This window comes from Oncorhynchus mykiss, chromosome 25, assembly GCF_057628025.1.
Source record: "Oncorhynchus mykiss isolate SJ-2025 chromosome 25, ASM5762802v1, whole genome shotgun sequence".
In the NCBI taxonomy this organism is placed as follows: Eukaryota; Metazoa; Chordata; class Actinopteri; order Salmoniformes; family Salmonidae; genus Oncorhynchus; species Oncorhynchus mykiss.
Window position 1 is genome coordinate 34,442,735 of NC_143046.1, and position 25,484 is coordinate 34,468,218.

General features: G+C 44.2%; 1 protein-coding gene and 1 pseudogene across 9 annotated transcripts; both read left to right on the forward strand.

Annotated features, from left to right (window-relative positions):
* The first annotated feature begins 40 nt into the window (after positions 1–40).
* LOC110505074 (thiosulfate sulfurtransferase/rhodanese-like domain-containing protein 2) lies at positions 41–8,258 on the forward strand (annotated as a pseudogene). The gene is made up of 8 exons (XR_016491675.1): positions 41–299; positions 387–658; positions 741–849; positions 952–1,074; positions 6,058–6,164; positions 6,403–6,561; positions 6,682–6,820; positions 7,858–8,258. The product of XR_016491675.1 is annotated as a thiosulfate sulfurtransferase/rhodanese-like domain-containing protein 2 (transcript).
* Positions 8,259–8,500: 242 nt separating this feature from the next.
* Positions 8,501–25,110, forward strand: sec24b (SEC24 homolog B, COPII coat complex component). Of its 8 annotated transcripts, none has more exons than XM_090219730.1 (24): positions 8,501–8,781; positions 9,549–10,211; positions 10,351–10,500; positions 11,194–11,313; positions 13,045–13,128; positions 13,304–13,467; positions 14,278–14,462; positions 14,750–14,852; positions 15,652–15,778; positions 15,889–15,998; positions 16,221–16,333; positions 17,138–17,256; positions 17,594–17,649; positions 17,886–18,092; positions 18,207–18,330; positions 18,502–18,660; positions 19,317–19,490; positions 19,679–19,789; positions 19,876–20,051; positions 20,213–20,350; positions 20,502–20,606; positions 21,158–21,250; positions 21,790–21,893; positions 23,280–25,110. In XM_090219730.1, exons 1-24 carry the CDS (start codon positions 8,736–8,738, stop codon positions 23,281–23,283), a joined length of 3,435 nt encoding a protein of 1,144 aa, XP_090075856.1. In that variant the 5' UTR covers positions 8,501–8,735; the 3' UTR covers positions 23,284–25,110. The 8 variants fall into 8 exon arrangements, with proteins under 8 accessions (XP_090075856.1, XP_021439708.2, XP_021439709.2 ...); XM_021584033.3 differs by having other exon boundaries at positions 24,119–25,110; XM_021584034.3 differs by having other exon boundaries at positions 8,504–8,781; positions 9,549–10,202; positions 24,119–25,110.
* Positions 25,111–25,484: the final 374 nt, after the last annotated feature.

Consider the following 25,484-nt stretch of genomic DNA (forward strand, 5'->3'; position numbering starts at 1 on the left):
TCGGGTACAAAGGTTATTTGCTTCGTTTAATGTTTTAATTGCTGACATAAACTAAACAAGTCATGGGGGCTAGCTTCAACTGTATGCTAGGTGACATTATCTTTATTATCAACTTAGCAAATAACGTTATCACTCTAGAAAAGGTCTAGCCACAGAAAGAAGAGGGGACATGATGACAACCGATGATATGGCAGTTAATTAACATAGATGTTGACACCCCTGCCCCCCATGATTTAAAACAAGAAAAACTCAAACTTTCTGCAACTCTACGAAAGTACTACTCATTCTGTAAGAGGAGGGTGGGTGTAAGAAACGGTCTAATTTATTGGCTTGCTAAAGTGCTGGTTATTGTATGTCATAATGGAGACGTATCTCTCATCTTGCAGACATTTGGTACATTTGTGGCATCCAAAAGAGCTTCAACAACAGTTTGGAATTGCTGTGGCCAGACCTTCAAGGAACTTTCTTCCATCCACAAACATGTGGCAAGGACTCATGACACTGACATTCACCAGCTTACCCAGTCCACATTTGAGGTTTTACTGAGCCAGATTGAGAAAGAAGCCACTTCACAACAAAAATCAACAGAGAAAGAGCCAGTGGACGTTTCCTCCTGGATACCTGACACCAGTCACATCACTGGTGACCAGCTTCACAAGTATGGGAGTTATTACATTAGACTGTATAGTACTCTATGAAATCAAGTCCTTCTCATGCTCTGTTTCTTGTAATCTGTATAGTGGCCCAGGCGAGGTTCTTCTGCTCTACTGCTACTGTCAGCTGGCAGATCCACAGCTCATCTGTGCTTGGCAAAAGGCCCTTTGTGAAAAGCTCCAGTTAACTGGCAAGGTAACAGAATGACAGAGTCTTGGCTTATAAACAGATATGTATGTATGTATGTATGTATGTATGTGTGTGTGTGTTTACATTGTTATCAAACAATTTCTACAGGTGAGAGTGGCAACTGAGGGGATCAATGGAACAGTTGGAGGCACAAAAGTGGCGACTGGCTTGTACATCAAGGCAATGTGCTGCCATCCAATCTTCAATATAATGGAAAAAGAAGACTTTAAGGTAAAAAAGAAAGGCTTCAGTTTGGGGCAAGTAAAATTGGCAAAAGTTATGAGAAAATCATGATAAGTGGCCATTTTTAGGCCCATTTTAGACCTTTACAGGCCTCCTGCGAGGCCCTATGATCCATGAGGCGTACATGATACAGACATCTTGGTGTCATTTTACCAGTGTAGTGGAGGGTATACTCAGGTATATGCTGTATATCCACTTGTTTTTCAGTGGGCATTGCGTATACTCACTTAATCCCTACGATTGCATATCAAAGTAGTGTAGTGGAGGTATACACCGTATCAATAAGGCTGATGGAACCGATCAGAATGTTCAGCTTAAAATCTTGAACTATTATTTCTTCACATTTTAGGCGCAGCAATGTGCACATGGTGGTAGGCCTATGCGCGAATGTTCAAAAATGCAATTCATGGGTAAACCCCCGTTATAAAATGCACATGGACAGAGATGAACATTTCCTTTAGAAATTTAGAAAAGATGCGACAACTATCATGGGTTGATAATGACTAGGATAATGCCTTTAACTGCTGGACAATGAAAGAAACTTGAAAGAACCAAAAGAACAGGAAAGGAAGTCATTATAAAATAATTACCTCCCCATTTCTATGGTGGGATTTTGTCTATAAGCTATACTGAACAAAAATATAAATGCAACAATTACAGTTCATATAAAGAAATCAGTCCATTTTAAATAAATAAATTAGGCCCTAATCTATGGATTTCACATGACTGGGTCGGGGTGCAGCCATAGGTGGGCCTGCGAGGGCATAGGCCCACCCTCTTGGGAGCCAGGCAAACTCACTGGGGAGCCAGCCTCAGCCAATAAGAATGAGTTTTTCCCCACAAAAGGGCTTTATTACAGACGGAAATACTCCTCAGCACCCCTCATCCCTTTGACGATCCAGCAGGTGAAGAAGCCGGATATGGAGGTCCTGGGTTGGACATACTGACAAATTCTTAAATAACGACGTTGGGGGGCGGCTTATTGTAGCGAAATGAACATTAAATTCTTTGGCAACAGCTCTGGTGGATATGCCAATTGTACTGTCCCTCAAAACTTCAGACATCTGTGGTGTTGTGTAACAACTGCACATTTTAGAGTGGCCTCTTATTGTCCCCAGCACAAGGTCCACCTGTGTAATGATCATGCTGTTTAATCTGCTTTTTGATATGCCACACCTATCTGGTGGATGGCTTATCTTGACAAAGGGTAAAATGCTCACTAACAGGGATGTAAACAAATTGTGCACAACATTTTAGAGAAATAAGCTTTTTGTGCATATGGAACATTTCTGTGATCTTTTATTTCAGCTCATGAAACATGGGACCAGCACTTTACATGTTGCATTTATATTTTTGCTCAGTATTCTTTGAAGCAAGGCAAGACATGCCTCACTATATGAAGTAAATGTCCAGTTTTAAACAATTAAAGAACAGGAAAAATATAGCGACACCAACAATAGGCCTAACCATTGTCTTGTAGATGGAGAAGCTTTCCCAAAAAATGTTCTCAATTAAATGTTAACTAGCTACAAAGTAGCCTATGCCTACCTGGCAAAATCAATCCAGTGGCTATTTGTTTTTCAAACTGCAACTCGTGCTACAGAAACACATATAACCAAACAGTGCTATAGGTGCCTGTTCGCTTGAATTAAAGGGTAACTACGTTCAAAAAAATAAAAATCTTGGCTTTTCCCCCAACCTCAAAAGTGGTCTCCTGATGTGGTTTAATCATTTTTATGGACATAGAACATCATCTTTTCTTTTTGTTGAGAGCAAAAATCCAAAACCTATGAATTTCTGACAGTTGATAGCCTGATTTATCTGTTTCAATAGTTGGCCTATTATTAGCCTACTGCACAGTACAGCTTTGGTTGGCCTGACTGTGAAAGACCAATATGGGATTTATCACGTTAGGTCATTGTGCGTGTCACTGTTTGTCATATTCACACAAGGTGCCTTTCCTTCGCCAGGCAGGACGTCTGGGAAATTTTTAGCAACATTTGAGTATACTGTCGTGGAAATTTCCTCTATTTACCAAATCATGGGAGCAAACCACACACACAAGTCAGAGTTAGTTATCAAAGTCCATCTTTAATTATATGAGCTCTATCACAACCCTGTGACTCTCAGATTGATTCAGTGTCATACCAGTGAATCCTCTGAGAGCCCCCTTACAATGCAACTGAGTTCCTTTAATAGCAAAGACACACATAGTCAGACAGCATAGACATAACTCATCGTTCAGCTTTGTCTCCTTTCCCAAACCCAGAACCATAAACCAATCCTCCATTACAACAGGCATATATCAAATTGTCATTTAGATACAACCCACTCTAAATACAAACTCCTGGACAAACTCACGGAGAGGAGGGTGAGGCTATAGGTTAAGATAGAAACAACATAAGAGGGAGCATAGAATGATTCCAGACACTGCAACCTTCCTTTCCCCACTATGGGAAAGGTAGAGAGTGAAAGATATGTTTACACATGATGACACTTTGACCTCTCCCCTCTCAGCGGCCCAGGCAACTTAGTTTTGACATAGAACAGATAACTGCAACCTCACCACAGAATTACACAAAAATACCATTCTGATGAGAATTAACTTACACATATTTGATGAATATAAAACATCTTACATATGTTACCAACAAATTCTGAATCTTCCCTAACAATACCCACTTCTCCAGGCACCATTACACCATTGCATTTTACTCCTTTAATAGTGTGATCTCAAATATGGAGTATGTCAAGATCCCAAAATAATAATGTTCACATTCATTTTTTCCACATGAAAAATATTAATATCTCAAAAGTACCCTTTTTGATTTAGCTTATTTTGTATTTATTTTTTATTTTTTACATATTGTTTGGAACGATATACTCTTCAAACATGTCAACTTTCCAGAATGGGTTCTCTGGTATATTTGATCCATTTAATGCTTAGAAATGAATGAAATCAAAAAGGGTACTTTTGAGAAATTATAATGAATATTTGTATTAAATGTTGAATAAATGAATGTTAAAAAGTGTGTTTCTGAATCTAGACAGACTCTGTTTGTTAGGAGTATAATGACACCAAGATGTCTGTATCATGTACATTTCACAGATCATAGGGTCTTACAGGAGGCATGTACAGTGCCTTGCGAAAGTATTCGGCCCCCTTGAACTTTGCGATCTTTTGCCACATTTCAGGCTTCAAACATAAAGATATAAAACTATTTTTTTTGTGAAGAATCAACAACACGTGGGACACAATCATGAAGTGGAACAACATTTATTGGATATTTCAAACTTTTTTAACAAATCAAAAACTGAAAAATTGGGCGTGCAAAATTATTCAGCCCCCTTAAGTTAATACTTTGTAGCGCCACCTTTTGCTGCGATTACAGCTGTAAGTCGCTTGGGGTATGTCTATCAGTTTTGCACATCGAGAGACTGACATTTTTTCCCATTCCTCCTTGCAAAACAGCTCGAGCTCAGTGAGGTTGGATGGAGAGCATTTGTGAACAGCAGTTTTCAGTTCTTTCCACAGATTCTCGATTGGATTCAGGTCTGGACTTTGACTTGGCCATTCTAACACCTGAATATGTTTATTTTTGAACCATTCCATTGTAGATTTTGCTTTATGTTTTGGATCATTGTCTTGTTGGAAGACAAATCTCCGTCTCAGGTCTTTTGCAGACTCCATCAGGTTTTCTTCCAGAATGGTCCTGTATTTGGCTCCATCCATCTTCCCATCAATTTTAACCATCTTCCCTGTCCCTGCTGAAGAAAAGCAGGCCCAAACCATGATGCTGCCACCACCATGTTTGACAGTGGGGATGGTGTGTTCAGCTGTGTTGCTTTTACGCCAAACATAACGTTTTGCATTGTTGCCAAAAAGTTCAATTTTGGTTTCATCTGAGCAGAGCACCTTCTTCCACATGTTTGGTGTGTCTCCCAGGTGGCTTTTGGCAAACTTTAAACAACACTTTTTATGGATATCTTTAAGAAATGGCTTTCTTCTTGCCACTCTTCCATAAAGGCCAGATTTGTGCAATATACGACTGATTGTTGTCCTATGGACAGAGTCTCCCACCTCAGCTGTAGATCTCTGCAGTTCATCCAGAGTGATCATGGGCCTCTTGGCTGCATCTTTGATCAGTCTTCTCCTTGTATGAGCTGAAAGTTTAGAGGGATGGCCAGGTCTTGGTAGATTTGCAGTGGTCTGATACTCCTTCCATTTCAATATTATCGCTTGCACAGTGCTCCTTGGGATGTTTAAAGCTTGGGAAATCTTTTTGTATCCAAATCCGGCTTTAAACTTCTTCACAACAGTATCTCGGACCTGCCTGGTGTGTTCCTTGTTCTTCATGATGCTCTCTGCGCTTTTAACGGACCTCTGAGACTATCACAGTGCAGGTGCATTTATACGGAGACTTGATTACACACAGGTGGATTGTATTTATCATCATTAGTCATTTAGGTCAACATTGGATCATTCAGAGATCCTCACTGAACTTCTGGAGAGAGTTTGCTGCACTGAAATTAAAGGGGCTGAATAATTTTGCACGCCCAATTTTTACGTTTTTGATTTGTTAAAAAAGTTTGAAATATCCAATAAATGTCATTCCACTTCATGATTGTGTCCCACTCGTTGTTGATTCTTCACAAAAAAATACAGTTTTATATCTTTATGTTTGAAGCCTGAAATGTGGCAAAAGGTCGCAAAGTTCAAGGGGGCCGAATACTTTCGCAAGGCACTGTATAGGTCTAAAAAGGGCCTTATAAATGGCCATTTTCATCATGACTTTCTCAAACTGTGATACAATTGTAAAAAGCATTTCAAACTTTCTTCGTCCCAATGAAGTTACTATGTGAAAATTGCTATAACAATCTGAGAAACCTTAAATATTTTCGGGCTGTACTGGCGTGGAATCGCCCAAGTGTTGTTTTCAATGCTCAATATGTCTTTCTGTTTCCCCTTAGACCAGCAATGGGGGTGCAGAGTGTTTTTGTGACCTGAGGGTTGGAGTCTACAAGGAAATAGTGCCAATGGGAGTGGGACCCTGATGCCTTCTCCTACAGTCTAGCAGGTAAACAACGTGTGTCTTGTGTACGTCTGCGTTGCATATTTGTAGGGTGCCGTCTTTCGGATGTGACTCTTGCAATGATACAATACTGCTGGACTGCCGGAACTTCTACGAGAGTAGAATTGTAAGTATTGCTTTTGACTGCATATGTTTGTATCCCACTTGGTTATTTATGCATTTTTAAAGTGTATCGTATAGAGTAATAAAGATAATGGCAGGTTAAATATGTTTTTGTTTTCAGGGCCAGTTCAGCCAATGTTTGGCCCCTAACATCCGAAAATTCAGTTACTTCCCCGATTACGTTGACCAGAACCTTGACCTCTTTCGAGACAAGAAGGTTCTTATGTACTGTACCGGTGGCATTCGCTGTGAACGCGGCTCAGCCTATCTCCGCTCAAAAGTAAGCCTACCTTTCAGGTTTTGCACAGTGACAGTATATAATTGGAATATTTCAAACACACTTTATCCAACCAAAAAGCTCAACCTAAACAAAGTGTTTGTGTTTCTTTCCTACTTCTAGCATGTGTGTAAAGAAGTTTATCAGCTGAAAGGTGGCATTCATAAGTACCTGGAACAATTCCCTGAGGGCTTCTATCGCGGCAAACTGTTTGTGTTTGACGAGCGCTTTGCAATCTCCTCCAACAGTGACATCATCTCAGGTCTATGTTAACTATGAATTGCCCTTAAGACTTTATGATCACCACAATGTTTTTTTTAATGTAAGCAGTAGCAAACCCAGCATTCCAACATATGGTTCACCATTCCTGTTAGAACGAGAGACCAGGGTCCAATTTCCTGAAAGCGATGGAATTTAGGCTTACGAGTGTTTTAACCACGCATCTTTTCTACAACAGCCAAAGATGTAACATGTGATTCCCAAAGCGCCATGCAGAGAGAACGTTTGCTAAGTGCGTCGTTGAGGCATGTGTCAATACTGATAGGATCAAAAGAAAGGAAGCACTACTCTAGGATCAGCATTCTGCCTTTCCAATCTTACCTTAACATTACAATTATTCCACAATACTTATGACGAATTAGCTCCTAGAGCGATATCCCCTATGGCTACAAATATTGAGCCGGCTTATTCTAATGCTTACGCTATAATAATGCACAAAATAACGATTTGGCACATCATTGCTCACATGTTACACATTAAATATATTGAGGCACAAATCAGACGGTAACGCACAAATTGCTAAATAAAACTCAATTGAATGAACATGAAATGTATTTTATAATAATTTAATATATAGGCCTATGTAGCCTAGACTGTATTTATATTTTAATACAGTCATCTCAGTTTTCACTTGAAGCCTCGATACCCTTCTCTTGTTATGCAAAGAAATCGTCAACTTTGTATTTGTAGTCGCGGTCACATTTGTTCTGAAGTTATTGGCCGTCACAGAAAGACAGATGAACATCTTGATTTTGTGTTTAGCAGAGATTTCTGTGTATAAAGTGATGTGGAAACGCAAAAAAAGCATGTAATGACATACTTAACTGTTCTGAGTGGTCTGAGGCAGTTGTTAAATAACAAGCTTTTTCAAGCGCAACTTTAGTAACAATGGTTTTGGGAAACAGCTCTGAGATTTAACAATGCTCCTACGAAGGTTTAAACGATGAATGCAGCCTTAAGATGCTTTTGGGAAACCAGGCCCTGTTCATCAACATTCCTCTCCCCTTCCTCTGTGTGCAGGGTGTAGGTACTGCAATTATCCGTGGGACCAGTACCAGCTATGCTCCACACACTTCTGCTGCCAGCTGGTCCTTTCCTGCTCTGCCTGCAGACAGGGCGGCCACACCGCCTGCTGCCCCATCTGCCAGACCAAGGGCAAGGGAGAAGAGCCCTCTGCCACACCTCCACAGAGAGAGGAGTGCGAGTGCACAGCCATGCGGCCCAGAATCCCCCAGGATGCATTGTGATGTGACATCACCAGTTTTAAAAAAGTTCAACAGAGCTAAGCGGAGACCTTACCTGGAGCTTAACCCATTCATGTATTTTAAATGGACAATCCTTATTCAATAGACTCTAATGTGATTGTGGTGACAATCGGCTTGTGCCTATTTTAATTAAAGTAATCCTCAACAGATCTGTTATTTTATTTGTTTGCCTTTAATTACTCACCATCATGAGTTAAAAATGCAATAACATTTTACACTAGATAGTAAATATGACAGAGACATATGTCCCTGATATCATCACCTGGTTTATTGTTTAATACAAATAAATACAACCTCTATATTCATGATTTAGAACAACAGAGAAAATAGGTGCTGATTTGACTAGCTAAATAAATAAAACAATTTCAACACTTGATCCAGCTCTTGCTCTTCTGCCTACTGACAGGTGGCGCCGTTATGCCATCTCTAGTCGCATAGAAACGGCAGCTTCACATAAGTGGATGAACCTCGTCGTCTCTGCTCGACAGCCATCGGAGTAGGGGACACAAAATCCTCAGCCAACAACTAGCTAGCAAATGGGAATATTGCCCTGGTGACAACCTTTCATGTGTTTTTGTCACCCTGTGCATTCGTGACCAAGAGACGGACCTGAAAACCCCTGTCGGTTACAGCATGAACTCTACGCCTAATGGTGGAGCAGCACCCCCCTATCAGAATGGTAAAACGGGCCGTGGAGATACGGCCGCTAGCTAAACTAGCAAGTGCCAGTGGTTGAAATAGCTAATGGCTGTGTGAAAGGGTGTTGCTTGGCTACCTATTGCGTCTGGTAATTAGCTTAGATAACTAACTTACGTTAGCTATAGCGTTATTAGCTAGTAAAAACGGAACAATTGTCCTTTTGTTATTAACTAGCAGTAACGTTAGCTAGAAACAGCTAGCAAACCGTTAGCCATCTACTGTACTGTAGCTAGCTTGCTAGCTAACGTTAAAGAGAAAGCTAAACTTTCTAGCGAACATCCATTCAAGCTTGCAACTAGCTAGTTGGCAAGCTATATTGAACAACCACATCACTAAAGTATTTGTAGTAATATTTGGTCATGTTCACAAATGGATGTTGCCAGAAATTATCTATCTTCTTTGCTTATTGTACTAACGCAGCCAGGGTCCATGGAGGGGAGGAACCTTTAGGCTAGCTAGAGTATTGACATGTCATTACTGGTAGGACAATACACCGGCAGCTAGTTAGCACAATTATGTTACTGTTGGTTTGAATAAGTCAGTAACTGCTTAGCTGACATTGACAGGTTTGACCCCTTCTATAGAATATTTAGTAATGTAGGTAGGTAATACTTTTGATAATGGTAGATTGATTACACATCGATGATCAAAAATCCATCAACAATATGTAAATTGTTCCGCAAACTCCTTTAAAAAAATTCTAACATGAATCCTGGTTTTGCTAACCTCAACTGTTATTCTCCACAGGTCCGGTAGGACAGACCTACCCATCCACATATCCTCCGGGGTACTATGGAGCAGGGCTTCAACAGCAGGGCTACCAAACCATTTCTGGACACTGTGCCCCTGCCGTCAACAAATCTCCCATTACGAACAATGACCACAGTGCTTACTACCACCACAACAGCCACCAGCAGCCTATTGCCGCACCTACTGTAGCCCCCTCTGCATACAGAGTAACTCAAGGCTCCCATCCTCCCTCTCAGCTCTATGGCACCCTTCCCACCTCAGTTGCCCCTCCAAACCCCCAACAGGCACCTCCATTCCAACAACCATCCCCCTACGCACCGCATGGGGCCTACCATGGACAGCAGCAGTACCTCCCCTCCCAAGCGCTAATCTATCCCCAGCAGCTTAACTTGGTGTCAGCGACCCCCAGCAGCCAAGGCACTCCCATGTACCCCATTGTCTCGTACCCCTCTGCACCAGGAAGCAGCCAGTATGGCACTTTGCGTTCCTCCCAGGCTCCCACCGGCCCAGGAGCCATTTCCAACCTGATAGGCGCTCCCCTCCACCAGTATCCCCCAGGAAATGGCACCAGTCACCCAGCATCTACTGCAGCGGTTCCCTCTGGGCCTAGCATGGCTCCACCCGGCCAACCAGCCACAGTCAACGGCCAGGGTAATGCAGGTACAGTCGACTCTGCACTGTTGTGATTGTCCGTACATAATCGATTTTGAGACACTTGTCAATCCCCTTTTCTTTTTAATTTATGCGATGACAATATTTGATATACTTGCCTCTGCCTTAATTGTCGTCTTCTCCCCAGTCCAAGCCCCAGTCCTCCAGCACTATGACCAAAGCCACCAGGGAGCCATGGCACATGACCACTACGGAGTCACACACAACACCGGGGGTGCTGACGGAGATAGACCACTTTCAGGAACCCCTTTCACTTCCTCCCCGGGGCATCAGCAAGGTAAATGGAGAAAAGAGAGGCTTTTCAACTTTTGAATTAGCCTCCATATCTCTACAGTAACTCTAAGTCCTCAATGGCATGCCCATCCATGTCTGCCATTTTAATGCAAGTTTAAGAGGATCCTGCCAAGGCTCTGACATTCATGGAATTTTGGATGATGGTAAATGACCGCGGTCTGTAAAATCCATTTTTATTAATTTTTTTACAGTTATGACGGTTACTTAATTTTCATGACGGTCTTCATCCATAACCGTCAGTTATACGGTAATTTTGCCTGCCCTAGGTCCTGCATTTTTATGTTTGTGTGGTTATCCGTCCTCACCCTGAGGACCTTCATTCAATGATTGATGAAGGGATCTGTATTTCATCTTTCAAACTCACTTCTTGTAGGCTTAGTCTAACTAAGTGAATGTAATAGGTCCTCTATCTCCTTTTTGTTCTTGTCCTGTCTCGCTTTCCGTTTTCTCTTCTCCATAGATACAATCCTACCATGATTTGTTTTTGTCTCAATTTGGTACAAGCTAGTGAGATGTGATGTTTCAACAGGCGAATCACAAGCATCCTAACCAACATTCCCACCACACAGACACAGATTTTCTAAATTGACAGTCCTCTGGCTCCGTCCTCGCCCCCTCCTCCCCTCCACATAGTTGACGGTTGTTCTGTTTTGTACCCTCTCCCACCCCTCTACAGGCATGCACTACGGATATGTAGCCAATAGTGGCGCTAGCTCTGCCAACGCCTCCACCAACGCTGCCCCCTTGTCATCCAGCTCCGATGAGGATGTTGATGAGGAGGAGGATGAGGAAGCAGGTCTGCTTATAGCTTTTATTCCCATCCCTGCCCGCCCGCCCGCCCCTCATCCCAACTCCAATAACCACCCAACCAACCCGACCCCCACATCAACCCACTTACTTTCCTTTCAACCCCAGGCACTTTGCATTCATACTCATGTCTCAAAGCCACCTCTGCCCATCTCTAGCAGCTTGCCTGCCCCCCACTTGCAGATCCATCTCTCTCTGCTGCCCATCTGACGCATTCTGACGCGTCCACGCATTCAACATCTACGCCATATCTTCTCCCAACATTATCACAGTGTTCCCAATAGATTTTTGTTTTTCGTGATGTGAGCTCGTTGTAACTAAAATCGCTGAAGCATGGCAATCAGAATGGTGTGGAGCATCTGATCAGGTATCCTAACTTCATCACAGAGGATAAGCCTCATTCGAACCATCGGTTCAAATAATGTGAGTACGGTGTAGTGTTTGAGAGTAAATGATCTGTTTTAGAATCTGTTTAGTCTTCTTGAAATTCAGGCTATGCACTCGTTCTTGTCCTTTCCAATCATGTCCTCAGTTTTCCTCTCACCCACTAACCATTTGGGAATGTCTGTCTGCATTTCAATTACAGGAGGGGGCATGATTGGTTTTGCATTTAGATAAACGGATGTTTAGAGCAGACATAATTGAACACAATTTTCAATAGACCCCCTATCTGGGCCAGTCAATAGCCACCAGTTGGTTTGGAACCTGAAATCTTAGCAACTTCCATAGTTATGCTATCCTGATAATGATATTATTCATACTACATTTCACATGTTGTTATCAGAGTACACGCCGTGTTTCAATGAGAAGGTGTTGATGAATGTCCTAGAGGCGCTGGTGGGTCCACACCCTTGGGTAGTGTGTTATTGTCTAGAGGTTAACCGCTTTTTATATATATAGCATGTCCCCTGTTACCACGGGCCAACAGGCTCTCTGCCGCTCACTGGTCTCCAATGGGAAAAGGGTAGAGGCTGAGGCAAGTCAGCTAGCACTCCTTAGCACCTTGGTTCAGTTAAGTGTGCTATGCCTTAACTCTTTGTCCTCTGCCCTTGCTCTCCAAACGCCTTCGGATGTCATTTTCATGCACTTTTTTTGCCACTGATGTTTCTCTTGTTTGTCCTATTTTTTTTTTTTCAAGTGGTTTCTTATCATTCTCTGTACATTTGGCCAATCATCATTCAGCCGCTCTCCATTTTTGGTCATTTTGATATGTCTAATTAGCTGAATTCCGATGTGTTAGGAGGGCTTGTCAGTCATAGTACATGTTTCCCCAGGCCCAGGTTCTTTAATATCTAGAGCACTTAATCCACTGGGGTGGCAGGCAGATTTAGCTGCCTGTGATAATTGGAGCTCATCCAATGAGGCAGCGCTATCTTGGTTCACTGTCACAGCCCTCCGTTTTGCCCAATTGGATTAAACGACTCTTTCAGAGCTTCCAGTGCGTGGGTGTGGGTGGCGAGACCTAAAATGACTTCTCTCAGAGATCTGGAAGGGAAGGCTGGATGATGATGATAACTACTGCCTGTCTGTCTATGGCTTCACCTATTTTCCTATTTCATCAGCATCACGTTCCCCCTGCCCTGCTTACACACGCCTAACATGTCCACCTTTCATGTGTCATTTTTCTCCCGCCTGCATGTGCACTGTATTCAACTTTTAAAGTTAGAGAGCAGCTCCTTAAATGTTTTTCTCTTCCTTCCCCCACCATCCCCATTCTCAGGTGGTGATAGTTCCTCAACTACCACTGGCAGTGCGTCCCCGGTGCCCAACAGCTACGACTCCCTGGAAGGCGGCAGCTACCCAGGTACATACTGTACTCGGCTCTTAAAAATCCAGCGCCACGTTGAGGCATTTGACACAATTGAACGATTCTGCTGCCACATTTCTCTCCGTTCAACCACAACCCCAAAATGCACTAAGTGGGCAGGCAGTCATCAATTTGGTACCTTCAACCCTAATGTTTGTCACTCTATTTCTAGAGTCCTCCATTCCCCCCTCCGCCGACATGACCAAACAAGCCCCGCCCTTTGGCTATGGCTACCCCAGCATGCAGCCAGCTTATCAGCAGAGGCCGTCCCCCAGGACAGACTCCTCCCCCTCACACGGCAGGTACAACCAAACTGGCTACCAGCATTTGTCACAGGTAAGATGTTCTGGTACAACTCACCTGGTTGTGTATGACTAAAAGAGAATATATATTCTAAATAAACTGGGTGGTTCAAGCCCTGAATGCTGATTGGCTGACAGCGTTGGTATATTTAAGCAATAATGTACGAGGGGTATATGGCCAATATACCACGGCTAAGGGCTGTTATTATGCACGAAGAAACCCGGAGTGCCTGGATACAGCCTTTAGCCGTGGTATATTGGCCATATTCCACAAACCCCAGAGGTGCCTTATTGCTATTATAAACTGGTTACCAACGTATTTATAGCAATAAAAATAAATGTTTTGTCATACCCATGGTATACGGCTGTCAGCCAATCGGCGTTCAGGGCTCGAACCACCCAGTTTATAATAGACCGTACACCACAGGAATGACAAAACATGTATTTTTACTGCTCTAAGTACATTGCTAGCCAGTTTTATGATGGCAATAAGGCACCTCGGGGGATTGTGGTGTATTGCCAATATACCACGGCTAAGGGCTGTATCCAGGCCCTCCTCATTGCGTCGTGCATAAGAACTGCCCTTAGCCGTGCTATATTTGCCATATACCACACCCCCTCGGGCCTTATTGTGCAATTTTAATATGGTCCCTCATGAAATACATGAAAAGGAGTTGGCCTACTAAGACACTGCATGTCAATACATTTCTCTGGGGGCATATTAGTGTTGTGGATATCACTTCCTTTCTATCATGTCATCTCTGCCCCACACCTGACCCTTGTGGTAATGATCTACCTGTCCCTAGTGACTGTTTGACTAACTGCCTCCTGTTTGTCCATGCAGCCCTTCCCTAACATGTCCCAGCTGTCTGCGGCCCTGGGGGGGCTGAGCGGTGTGCCAGAGCTGGAGGTGGAGGCGCTGCGGCCCGTCAACCTGCTGCAGGAGAGGAACCTTCTGCCCCACCGGCCCTTGGATGCCCCCGAACCCAACCTCAACGCTGACCTCAAGAAGGCCAACTGCAGCCCGGAGTAAGGGCAGGGGAAGTTTGTGGGTTTGAGGAAATGCTGGTATCTGGACACAACACTAACAGACAATATTCAGCGTAAACTGAAACACTAGGAATGACAAGTGCGATCCCAAGTTTATTTATAGGCTCAAGCAAAACACATATTGGGAACTTTTGTTGATTTCAAATGTACTTCTCCTCTATCTCCACACTGCATTGTTCCTCCATAGTCCCCGCTCACTCAATTGAACTTATTAGCTCATGCCTTTACAAAGCTGTGCTAAAAGCTCTTCTCTCTGGCCTCCACAGCACATTCAGGTGTACCCTGACCAACATCCCACAGACCCAGGCCCTGCTGAATAAAGCCCGGCTGCCCCTGGGCCTCCTCCTGCACCCCTTCAGAGACCTCGCAGTAAGAAGACACCCAGCCCTAATACAACCCGGGCCCTGTCCACAAACATCCCCTAGCCCCTAACTACTATGTACTGGTGTAGATCTGAGAGGATTGGATAGGTGTAAGCGACTGACATTTCAGGAAGCTACCAACTTGGAAGTGCAATTGAATTGAAACGCTACATTGAACATAGCACAAATGTTTGGTTGTGGAATTGAGTGAATATCATAGAATAAGACACTTCAGTGGTTATTTATATTGACTGTAGCGTTCAGTGCCCCTTAATAAAACCCTGTCAATATGTCATAGGAAGTTGACCTGAGTTCAGAAACAGAAAAGCAGGAGGCAAGGCAGAATGAGCTGGAGGGTGAGGAGGTGCAGAAAGCCATTATTTTAGTTTCATTGACAGTGTCAGGTGCAAGGTAGTAAAAGTACAAAAAGCAGACTGTTGATATAAAGACTTGACAGAAAAGAGTCCTCTCCTATAGATTGCAGACGCAGGTTCAATCAGGTGTAGAATGTAAATCATTTAATGAGTAACAAACCACAAATCAACAGTCGTCTTCATCTTTGGGCTCCCGTGTGGCGCAGCGGTCTAAGGCACTCAGTGCTAGGGGCGTCACTACAGTCCCTGGTTCGAATCCAGGCTGTATCACATCCAGCCGTGATTGGGAGCCCCATAGGGCGGCGCACAATTGGCCCAGCGTCATCCCGGTTTGGCCCGGGTAGGCCATCATTGTAAAATAATTTGTTCTTTAACTGACTTACCTAGTGATTACTTTTTTATTTTTTAACATCTCTTTCTCTCCATCCATAGCAACTCCCAGTGATCACGTCCAGCACCATAGTGAGATGTCGCTCCTGTCGTACCTACATTAACCCCTTCGTCTCCTTCCTGGACCAGAGGAGATGGAAATGCAGCCTCTGCTACAGGGTCAACGATGGTACGGATCCCTCTATTCAATATGTGTACTTAGGGCAGCACCGTCCAAAATGTGAGACATTAAATAGCATCTGCTAAATTACTTGAACGTGCATATTCTCCCCCTCACAGTTCCCGATGAGTTCATGTACAATCCCGTGACCCGCTCCTATGGAGAGCCTCACAAGAGGCCAGAGGTGCAGAACTCCACTGTGGAGTTCATAGCCTCTTCAGATTACATGGTGAGTGATTTAAAAAACAATAATAATAATAATACTTTTTTTAATAATAAGTTCAGTCATCCAGAAACAGTTTGCCCACAATCCTCTAGAGGGCAGGTCTCCATCAGATTCATGCAGTCACCAATGGCAAGGCACTGTGCTTTCCAATATCAGACTGTCAGTCTGCAGATGTGAACTGGTTGAATGTTTTGAGTAAAGCATGTGTATGGGTGTTGTCCCCAGCTGCGGCCCCCTCAGCCTGCAGTGTACCTGTTTGTGCTGGATGTGTCTCACAACGCGGTGGATGCAGGCTACCTGGACGTCTTCTGTCAGACCTTACTGGAGAACCTGGACAAGTGAGTAGCTTCGCACTTGGATTCATGTGTTCAATATGATCTGAGTTGCTTATAGCACTGCCGTTGACTCCTGATAAATTCACTTAGATAACCGATGCAGTAGCTATAGTTTTCCAGTCAGTTTATATGTATCTGACAAAGGCCTTTCCTGCTCACACCCCTACTATTAAGTAGTCAAGGCTCCATTTCAAAGAGAAATAAACAAATAAAAGCCATGGATCAAATGTGAAACAGGTCAAGCCCTACTATAAAAGTCATACTAGTATTGGCTGGCTTGGAAGTGCGTAAGAACTGGAGGCATATAAAAGTAAATGGTGATCGCTCTGTTGCTTTCTGTTTTAGTAGTTAAGTCCGTCAACATTCATACACATGGTGAGCAATAAGATTTGGTCAAATCTGAATTTAATCGGACAGTTCCTTAGGGAGCAAACCATTTTGAAGTGTATATACTTGAACTCTTGCCAGAAAAAAAGAAAAGAGAAACATGAAATACTTTAGCAGGACTGTCCTTCCTGTTTTTCTCAGGAAATTATCCTGTTCTTTGTTGCAACTATACAAAACTAGCTTTGACGAAGGTTCACTGCTGGTTCCGATGTCTGGAAAATCTCAGTCACGTCAACTTGAACTCCATAATCTCACATTCTGACGTGAAAAAGAGTTCACCAGAACTCCACACTCACACACATCTGGTATCTCTCAAACCAGAGAGTTATTCTGCCATTTTCTTGACCTGTTCCGTTGTACAGTACTGTTACATGCCGCGGCCAGGCTAACTCTCCGGGGGGTGTCTGTTCTGTGTCTCAGGATGCCGGGGGACACGCGTACCCGAGTGGGCTTCATCACCTTCAACAGCACCATCCACTTCTACAACCTCCACGAGAGCCTCTCGCAGCCCCAGATGCTGGTGGTCTCCGACATCGACGGTGTGTGTTCTGTGTGTGTTTCAGTCAGCTCTCCTCCATCTTTAGGTCCACTGCCAGTCAGTTTGTGCTCGAGCCAACATGTCGTTGTCTTACTAAACAACAAACAGCTCTTGGCAAGGCATCGGTGTTGTTGACTGCAGACTGACTACACCCTCCTCTCCCTCAAACTGACATGTCACTTATCCACTAATGGTAAAAATAACGTGTACTGTAGAGATGTAATGACTTGTCCTTCTGCTGGTGAATATAGTCATTTCTCCAAGTGAATTATCCCAGGACATTGAATGTGAGCTGTGGAGATGCAGTAAATGATTCAGTCTTTGTTCTGTTCTTGTAGATATCTTCATTCCAACCCACGACAGTCTACTGGTGAACCTGAAGGAAAGCAGAGCGGTAAAGGTTTTTCTTTGACTGAGAATGTGTGGAACTTTTTGTGTTTACCAGTGTCACCACAGGCTGATTTTATTATTTTATTCATGTATTTTTTATGACTGGAGGGTGAGAGTCTGTGTGTTTCTGACCATGTATGGTTGCTTTAGTGTGATAGTCAGTTTGTTTTCAGATGCTGGTGTGTGTCATTTTGACTGTTCTCTCTCTCCCTGATCTCTCATTTTCTCTCCCACTCCCAGCTGGTGAGGGTCCTGTTGACCTCCCTACCCGGTATGTTTAGCCAGACCAGGGAGACCCACAGTGCCCTGGGCCCGGCGCTGCAGGCTGCCTACAAGCTCATGTCCTCCACAGGGGGCCGCGTCTCCGTGTTCCAGACCCAGCTACCCACACTGGGTGCCGGCCTGCTGCAGTCCCGGGAGGACCCTAACCAGAGGTCCAGCACCAAGGTATGAGTGCTGAGTCGCACACACAGGCATGACACACACTGTCAGACCATATGGCTCTGTAATGTAAGGTTCCAGTTGTCTAAGAAGTCTGTTCTGCATGTCATGTTGTGACAGGGGGTCCAACACCTGGGCCCAGCCACAGACTTCTACAAGAAGCTGGCCCTGGACTGTTCTGGTCAGCAGATAGGAGTGGACCTCTTCCTCCTCAGCTCCCAGTACTCTGACCTGGCCTCACTAGGTAAGACGTGATCGTCCATTCCTTAGATTATATAATAGACAGGTTACTGTTTAGGAAAATGCTGAAAGTTGAGAAAGAGACCGGCGTCTTAAAGATAATTTCTATCCTCCTTTCTTTCCTTCCTTATTTTTCTCCCCCCCCCCCACCCCCCCGCCCCTCTCGGATGGCCAGCGTGTGTGTCTAAATACTCAGCGGGTAGTATCTTCTACTACCCCTCGTTGCACCACGTTCACAACCCGGCCCAGCTGGACAAGTTCCAGAAGGATCTGGAGCGCTACCTCACCAGGAAGATCGGCTTTGAGGCTGTCATGAGGATACGCTGCACCAAAGGTAGGTCTATTTTGTTAGTTTGTTTCTTCAAATGGTTATGATTTTGCAAGGGTAAACTACTCCTAGATATTTCGTTTTGTATTGTCTGAGTAGTTTTTAAAATCTTTTTCTGAAAGGTACTGTTGTCACTCCACAAATGTTGTTAATATTTTTTTACGTGTTTTGCCTCCCCAATTTCATCATATCCAATTGTCCCATCGCTGCAACTCCCGTACAGACTCGTGAGAGACAAAGGTTGAGAGCTATGCGTCCTTCCGTAACACGACCCCTGCCAAGCTGCACTGCTTCTTGACACACTGCTCGCTTAACCACCAGCCGCACCAATGTGTCGGAGGAAACGCCGTACAACTGGCGACCAAAGTCGGCGTGCATTGTGCCCGGCCCGCCACAAGGAGTCGCTAGAGCGCGATAGGACAAGGACATCCCGGCCCGGCCGAACCCTCCCCTAACCCGGGCTACGCCTCATGGGTCTCCCAGTCGCGGCTGGCTGCGACACAGCCTGCGATCGAACCCGGGTCTGTAGTGACGCCTCTAGCACTGCGATGCTATGCCTTAGAGAACTGCGCCACTCGGGAGGCCAAACAGTACACATTTCTTGACAATTTCTAGATCGATTTAGCAGTCATCATTATTATGTATGTCTCCTTGGTAAACAGGCTTGTCCATCCACACATTCCATGGGAACTTCTTTGTGCGCTCGACGGACCTGCTGTCCCTGGCCAATGTCAACCCAGACTCGGGCTTCGCTGTGCAGATGTCTATAGAGGAGAGCATGGCCGACACCTCACTGGCCTGCTTCCAGGCTGCGCTGCTGTACACCTCCAGCAAAGGTGAACACCATCTCACCGTTTCATTCATTGTGGAAATATTTGGAGAAGTCATTGCCGACTTTTACTTAAATAATGAATAATTAGTCCCAGTTCTAGTACAAGAGTTGTTATTTTAATATCATCTAACAAAGACAAATTAATCTACCCTCATCTCTACTCCTATCCCCCCCCTCCCTCTGTCCTCCTAGGGAAGAGGCGGATCAGGGTCCATACTCTGTGTCTGCCCGTGGTCAGCCAGCTGAGTGATGTATATGCCGGGGCTGATGTTCAGGCCATCACCTGCCTCCTAGCCAACATGGGTGAGTGTATATATACGCACGCTGCATTTGTTCATGAGATCCGATTTTTGTTGTTGTGTATATTCATACATTTTAATTTTGAACAGCCATTGACCGGTCGATATCGTCAAGCCTGTCGGACGCCCGGGATGCCCTGGTGAATGCGGTGGTGGACTCCCTGAGTGCGTACAAGAACACAGTCTCGAATCTGCAGCAGTCTGGCCTCATTGCCCCCGCATCCCTCTGTCTCTTCCCCCTCTACGTGCTGGCATTACTCAAACAGGTCTGTCTGAACAACACACACACAGAGCCGTTGTATGCGCCGTATGTCTCCGTCACTAGTCAGAAGCCGTTTAAAGCTGTCAATGCTAACCCTTCTCATGAATCTGTGCTCCCACCTCTCCTCCTCTTTCCCCTTCCTCCTCCTTCCTCTCCACCTAACAGAAAGCACTGCGCACAGGGACCAGCACAAAGCTGGACGAGCGCGTCTTCGCCATGTGCGAGTTCAAGAGCCAGCCGCTGCAGCAGATCATGCGCACGGTCCACCCCGACCTCTACCGCCTGGACACCATTTCAGACCAGGTGAGAGGTCAACACTGCCCGCTCTGCTTTGAACAACTGATTCATCTCTCCAGCGTTCCAATGGTTCCTAGCTGGACACGTTGGTTTTGTTTTACCTGGTGGGTCACGAGTATACTGAAACGTAGACTGCTTTACCCTTTTCTGTCCACAGGGGGCGCTCCACCTGAACGACTGCATAGTGCCCCAGCCCCATCTGCTGCACCTTACGGCTGAGAAGCTGACCAGAGAAGGGGCTTTCCTCATGGACTGTGGCAGTGTAAGTCCTGCTATGCTCTTGTCAATTGACCGAAGTCCCTGAAGAAATGAACCTCGTCTCTGTTTGAGGACTTTTTAGCAATGAACTCCTCCATCCGTTCCTCCATGATGATAACAGATCTGACAAGGTTGACTAGGTGAAGGCAATATTGCAGCGTTGCAATTCTTGACACACTTAAACCGGTGCGCCTGGCACCTACTACCATACCCCGTTCAAAGGCACTTAAATATTTTGTCTTGCCCATTCACCATCTGAATGGCACACATACACAATCCAAGGCAATTATTTTTAACCTGTCTCCTCCCCTTTGTCTACACTGATTTTAAAGTGGATTTAACAAGTGACATAAATAAGGGATCATAGCTTTCACCTGGTCAGCCTGTGTTATGGAATGAGCAGGTGTCCATAATGGTTTTCACACTCTGTGTAGATCAGTGTTTACCTCAAGGAAGGGAATGGAGGAAAGATTCATGTATTGGAAGAAGTATCCTTGTTACTGTCCCGTGTAGAAATGTACACTTCATTGACTTCCTCACTGTTCTCTTCTCCAGGTGTTTTACATGTGGATTGGTAAATGCTGTAATGATATGTTCATTCGAGACGTGCTGGGCTGCCCAAACCATGCTTCAATACCCCCTAACATGGTTAGTGGGGCACTAACATTCATTTGACACAATGTGACACATTTATTGCTGTGTATAACTCTGTGCTGTGTCCAGCTGGTGCTTCACAATTAAATAGTACTGTACTTTAGTCAGTTCAGCCAGAGAGTAATTTACATTTTAGTAGGTTTGTTTATTTGGTTCTACTTTTTTTACAAAAGGCCCGTGGCTACCTAAATAATGTAATACCACACAACGTGGGTGTGTTACAACCCAAACACAGGCCGAGTAGCAATTGTCGAGGTTTTGTTTGCGTTTCTGATTCCATCTTTCGGGAGAAGACCAACACATCCCTAAACCACAGGCATTCCTCACATTCGGAACCACACGTACATATTTCACTAAATCACAAACACGTCAGACGTGTGGAGATCTGGGATTGAAACCAACCACTAGTTATCTTTAGTTTTTTCACACACGCACACACACACACAGACACACACACAGTGTAGACTGTCTTGAGTAGTAAAAACAAAGCTGTGGGTCTTGTTTTTTTCTTCTTTGTCTCTTATGAATACCAGACCCAAATTCCTGAGCTGGAAACCCCTCTGTCTGAACGACTGCGCGCACTCCTCGCCTGGCTACAGGACTCACGAACCTTCAGCTCAACACTTCACGTCCTGAAGTAAGTCAAGGACCCCGGGTCTGATGCATTGACGCGTGTGTGTTTGTTGCTAGTGAGTGTCTGGGTCCATGTCGTGTAGGAAGCCATCGGTGACCACATAGTGAGTGTACAAAACGTTAGGAACACCTTCCTAGTATTGAGTTGTAACCCCCTTTTCAAACTAGTGCGCCTGGCACTTAATTATTTTGCCTTGACCTTCTATATGGCACATATACATACAGTCGTGGCCAAAAGTTTTGAGAATGACACAAATATTAATTTTCACAACGTTTGCTGCTTCAGAGTCTTTAGATATTTTTGTCAGATGTTACTATGGAATACTCAAGTATAATTACAAGCATTTCATAAGTGTCATGCTTTTATTGACAATTACATGAAGTTGATGCAAAGAGTCAATATTTGCAGTGTTGACCCTTCTTTTCAAGACCTCTGCAATCCCCCCTGGCATGCTGTCAATCAACTTCTGGGCCACATCCTGACTGATGGCAGCCCATTCTTGCATAATCAATGCTTGGAGTTTGTCAGAATTTGTGGGGTCTTGTTTGTCCACCCGCCTCTTGAGGATTGACCACAAGTTCTCAATGGGATTAAGGTCTGGGGAGTTTCCTGGCCATGGACCCAAAATATTAATGTTTTGTTCCCCGACCCACTTAGTTATCACTTTTGCCCTATGGCAAGGTGCTCCAACATGCTGGAAAAGGCATTGTTCGTCGTCAAACTGTTCCTGGATGGTTGGGAGAAGTTGCTCTCGGAGGATGTGTTGGTACCATTCTTTATTCATGGCTGTGTTCTTAGGCAAAATTGTGAGTGAGCCCACTCCCTTGGCTGAGAAGAAACCCCACACATGAATGGTCTCAGGATGCTTTACTGTTGGCATGACACAGGACTGATGGTAGAGCTCACCTTGTCTTCTCTGACAAGCTTTTTTCTGGATGCCCCAAACAATCGGAAAGGGGATTCATCAAAGAAAATGTATTTACCCCAGTCCTCAGCAGTCCAATCCCTGTACCTTTTGCAGAATATCAGTCTGTCCCTGATGGGTTTTCCTGTAGAGAAGTGGCTTCTTTGCTGCCTTTCTTGACACCAGGCCATCTTCCAAAAGTCTTCACCTCACTGTGTGTGCAGATGCACTCACACCTGCCTGCTGCCATTCCTGAGCAAGCTCTGTACTGGTGGTGCCCCGATCCCGCTGCTGAATCAACTTTAGGAGACGGCCCTTGCTGGACTTTCTTGGGTGCCCTGAAGCCTTCACAACAACCGCTCTCCTGGAAGTTCTTGATGAGCCGATAAATGGTTGATTTAGGTGCAATCTTACTGGCAGCAATATCCTTGCCTGTGAAGCCCTTTTTGTGCAAAGCAATGATGACGGCATGTGTTTCCTTGCAGGTAACCATGGTTGACAGAGGAAGAACAATGATTCCAAGCACCACACTCCTTTTGAAGCTTCCAGTCTGTTATTCGAACTCAATCAGCATGGCAGAGTGATCTCCAGCCTTGACCTCGTCAACACTCACACCTGTGTTAACGAAAGAATCACTGACATGATGTCAGCTGGTCCTTTTGTGGCAAGGCTGAAATGCAGTGGAAATGTTTTTGGGGATTCAGTTAATTTGCATGGTGAAGAGGGACTTTGCAATTAATTGCAATTCATCTGATCACTCTTCATAACATTCTGAAGTATATGCAAATTGTCATTCTCAAACTTTTGGCCACGACTGTACACAATCCATGTCTCAAGGCTTAAAAAATATTTAACTTGTCTTTTCCCCTTAATCTACACTGATTTTGAAATGGATTTAACAAGTGAAATAAATAAGTAAGGGATCATAGCTTTCTCCTTGATTCACCTGGTCACTCTGTCATGGAACGATCAGGTGTTCTTACGTCATGCATTGTTGCACTATGAGCTATAAAAACCGCGTCGCACGCTATGTGTAAACTCCCAGTAATTTGTACATAGTGTGCGACTCTTTGTTTTTACAGCTTACAGTTTATTCACCTTTAGTCAGCACCTCTACACTGCTGTGAGGATCTGTTTGCTACAAATGTCTACAGGCCAGAGGACAATTCTTCATAGCAAATGGACATCTTACAAATTCAAAGAGGCCTTCTTTTTTTATTTTTTTTGAGTATCAAAGTAATTTCAATAGAATGTATATGTATTCGGACAATATGCACTCCTTCTTATTTCACATGCTTATTCATTTCATTACTTCTCCCCGTAGGGATGATGCTTCAGCTAAGACCAGCTTTTTCCAGCACTTGGTAGAGGACAGGTCGGAATCGGCCTTCTCCTACTACGAGTTCCTGCTCCACATCCAGCAACAGATGACCAAGTAGAACACACAGAGTAGAAGGCCCTTTGGGCCTTGTGTAGGAAAAAAAAAAACTGAATGTGAACGTGGCACATGGTAAACAGGAAGTTCCCTCAGACTTACCGTAGAGGGGACAACACAACCAACCCAACCCCACCCACCCTAGTGGTCCGGTCAACCACGGCCCATGACCCGGGGGAGGCAGGTGGAAGGACCAGAAAGAAAATCAAAAATCAGAGTGACAAAGTGAAGATGACTTCTGGAGTTGAAGTGAAGTAATATGCCGTTGGACTCACAGATCAAGTGGTGTGCTCTGAACGGGCTGCTTCTTCAACCAGCTCGCTCCCTTGAACATTTCCCCTATCGTCTCTCAGCCGCTGTCGTAGCTCCACGTAGCATCTCCAAGGGAAAGCCAAAGATGCTACTTCCTCATCTGATTAAGTTGACCCTTCTCTGATACGCCTCCGCATGCTGTGGTATGATCCACATTTTTTATTTATTTTTATTACCATACATCCTCCACATCCTTCTCCCATTTCCTCCCTCTTATCTTCAAACACATTTGACATAAGAGTACAGCATCCCCCCTCTTTGTTTTCAGTGTGTTCTGGAGCTACCTCTGTTACCATTGTGTTTGCTGCTGCTAGTCGGGTAATTGGCCACCCTCTGCTTAACAGGACGCTAGTCAACAGTGGTTGAATACCCCTTCTCTGCACCTCGACTCCTCTCCCAGCTGTTCAAATCCTGTGTCGTCAGATGAAACTGAATCCTTTGTAAACTGCCGCCCTCTTGTTTTTTTGATCCGCTACCAGACGTTGCTATCCACTTTGTAACTATTGAAAATAATATTTTATGTGCGATAATTTATAATTTACCAGCTTATTAAATAAAATGAAACAGTATTTCACTTGATTTTTTTTCCTCCTCATTCACATATTTTGCAGAGGGGTATACTAGAAAGCAGGATCAATGAGTTAGCCAGTTAACTTGTGGAAATATTCAGAAAATACTTTTCATTCTTTAGAAATATAAGCTTGAAATGGGCATGGTCTAATGACTCAGTAACCAAAAACACATCTAAGTTTATCTTTCTTAATGAACCAGAAAATCAAGTTATTTCTAGTTGTTTATCTGGCTATCTCATTAATCCTGTTTTGTAGAAAACCCTTCAAGTGTTGCAGAATTTGTCTGCTACATTAGAGGTCGCTTATCAATGTTTCATTCATGGTTTGTAGCGAATATTTACAGTTGTATCGTGTGACAGAAACTGTAGCTT

Bases quoted from the DNA above. Each gene is read 5' to 3' on its own strand.
- sec24b (XM_021584033.3), top strand. From the start codon at position 8,736: ATGAACTCTACGCCTAATGGTGGAGCAGCACCCCCCTATCAGAATG. The intron at 18,093-18,206 runs GTATGAGTGCTG...ATGTTGTGACAG, and splicing joins ACCAGAGGTCCAGCACCAAG to GGGGTCCAACACCTGGGCCC. The intron at 20,052-20,212 runs GTCTGTCTGAAC...TCCACCTAACAG, and splicing joins TGCTGGCATTACTCAAACAG to AAAGCACTGCGCACAGGGAC.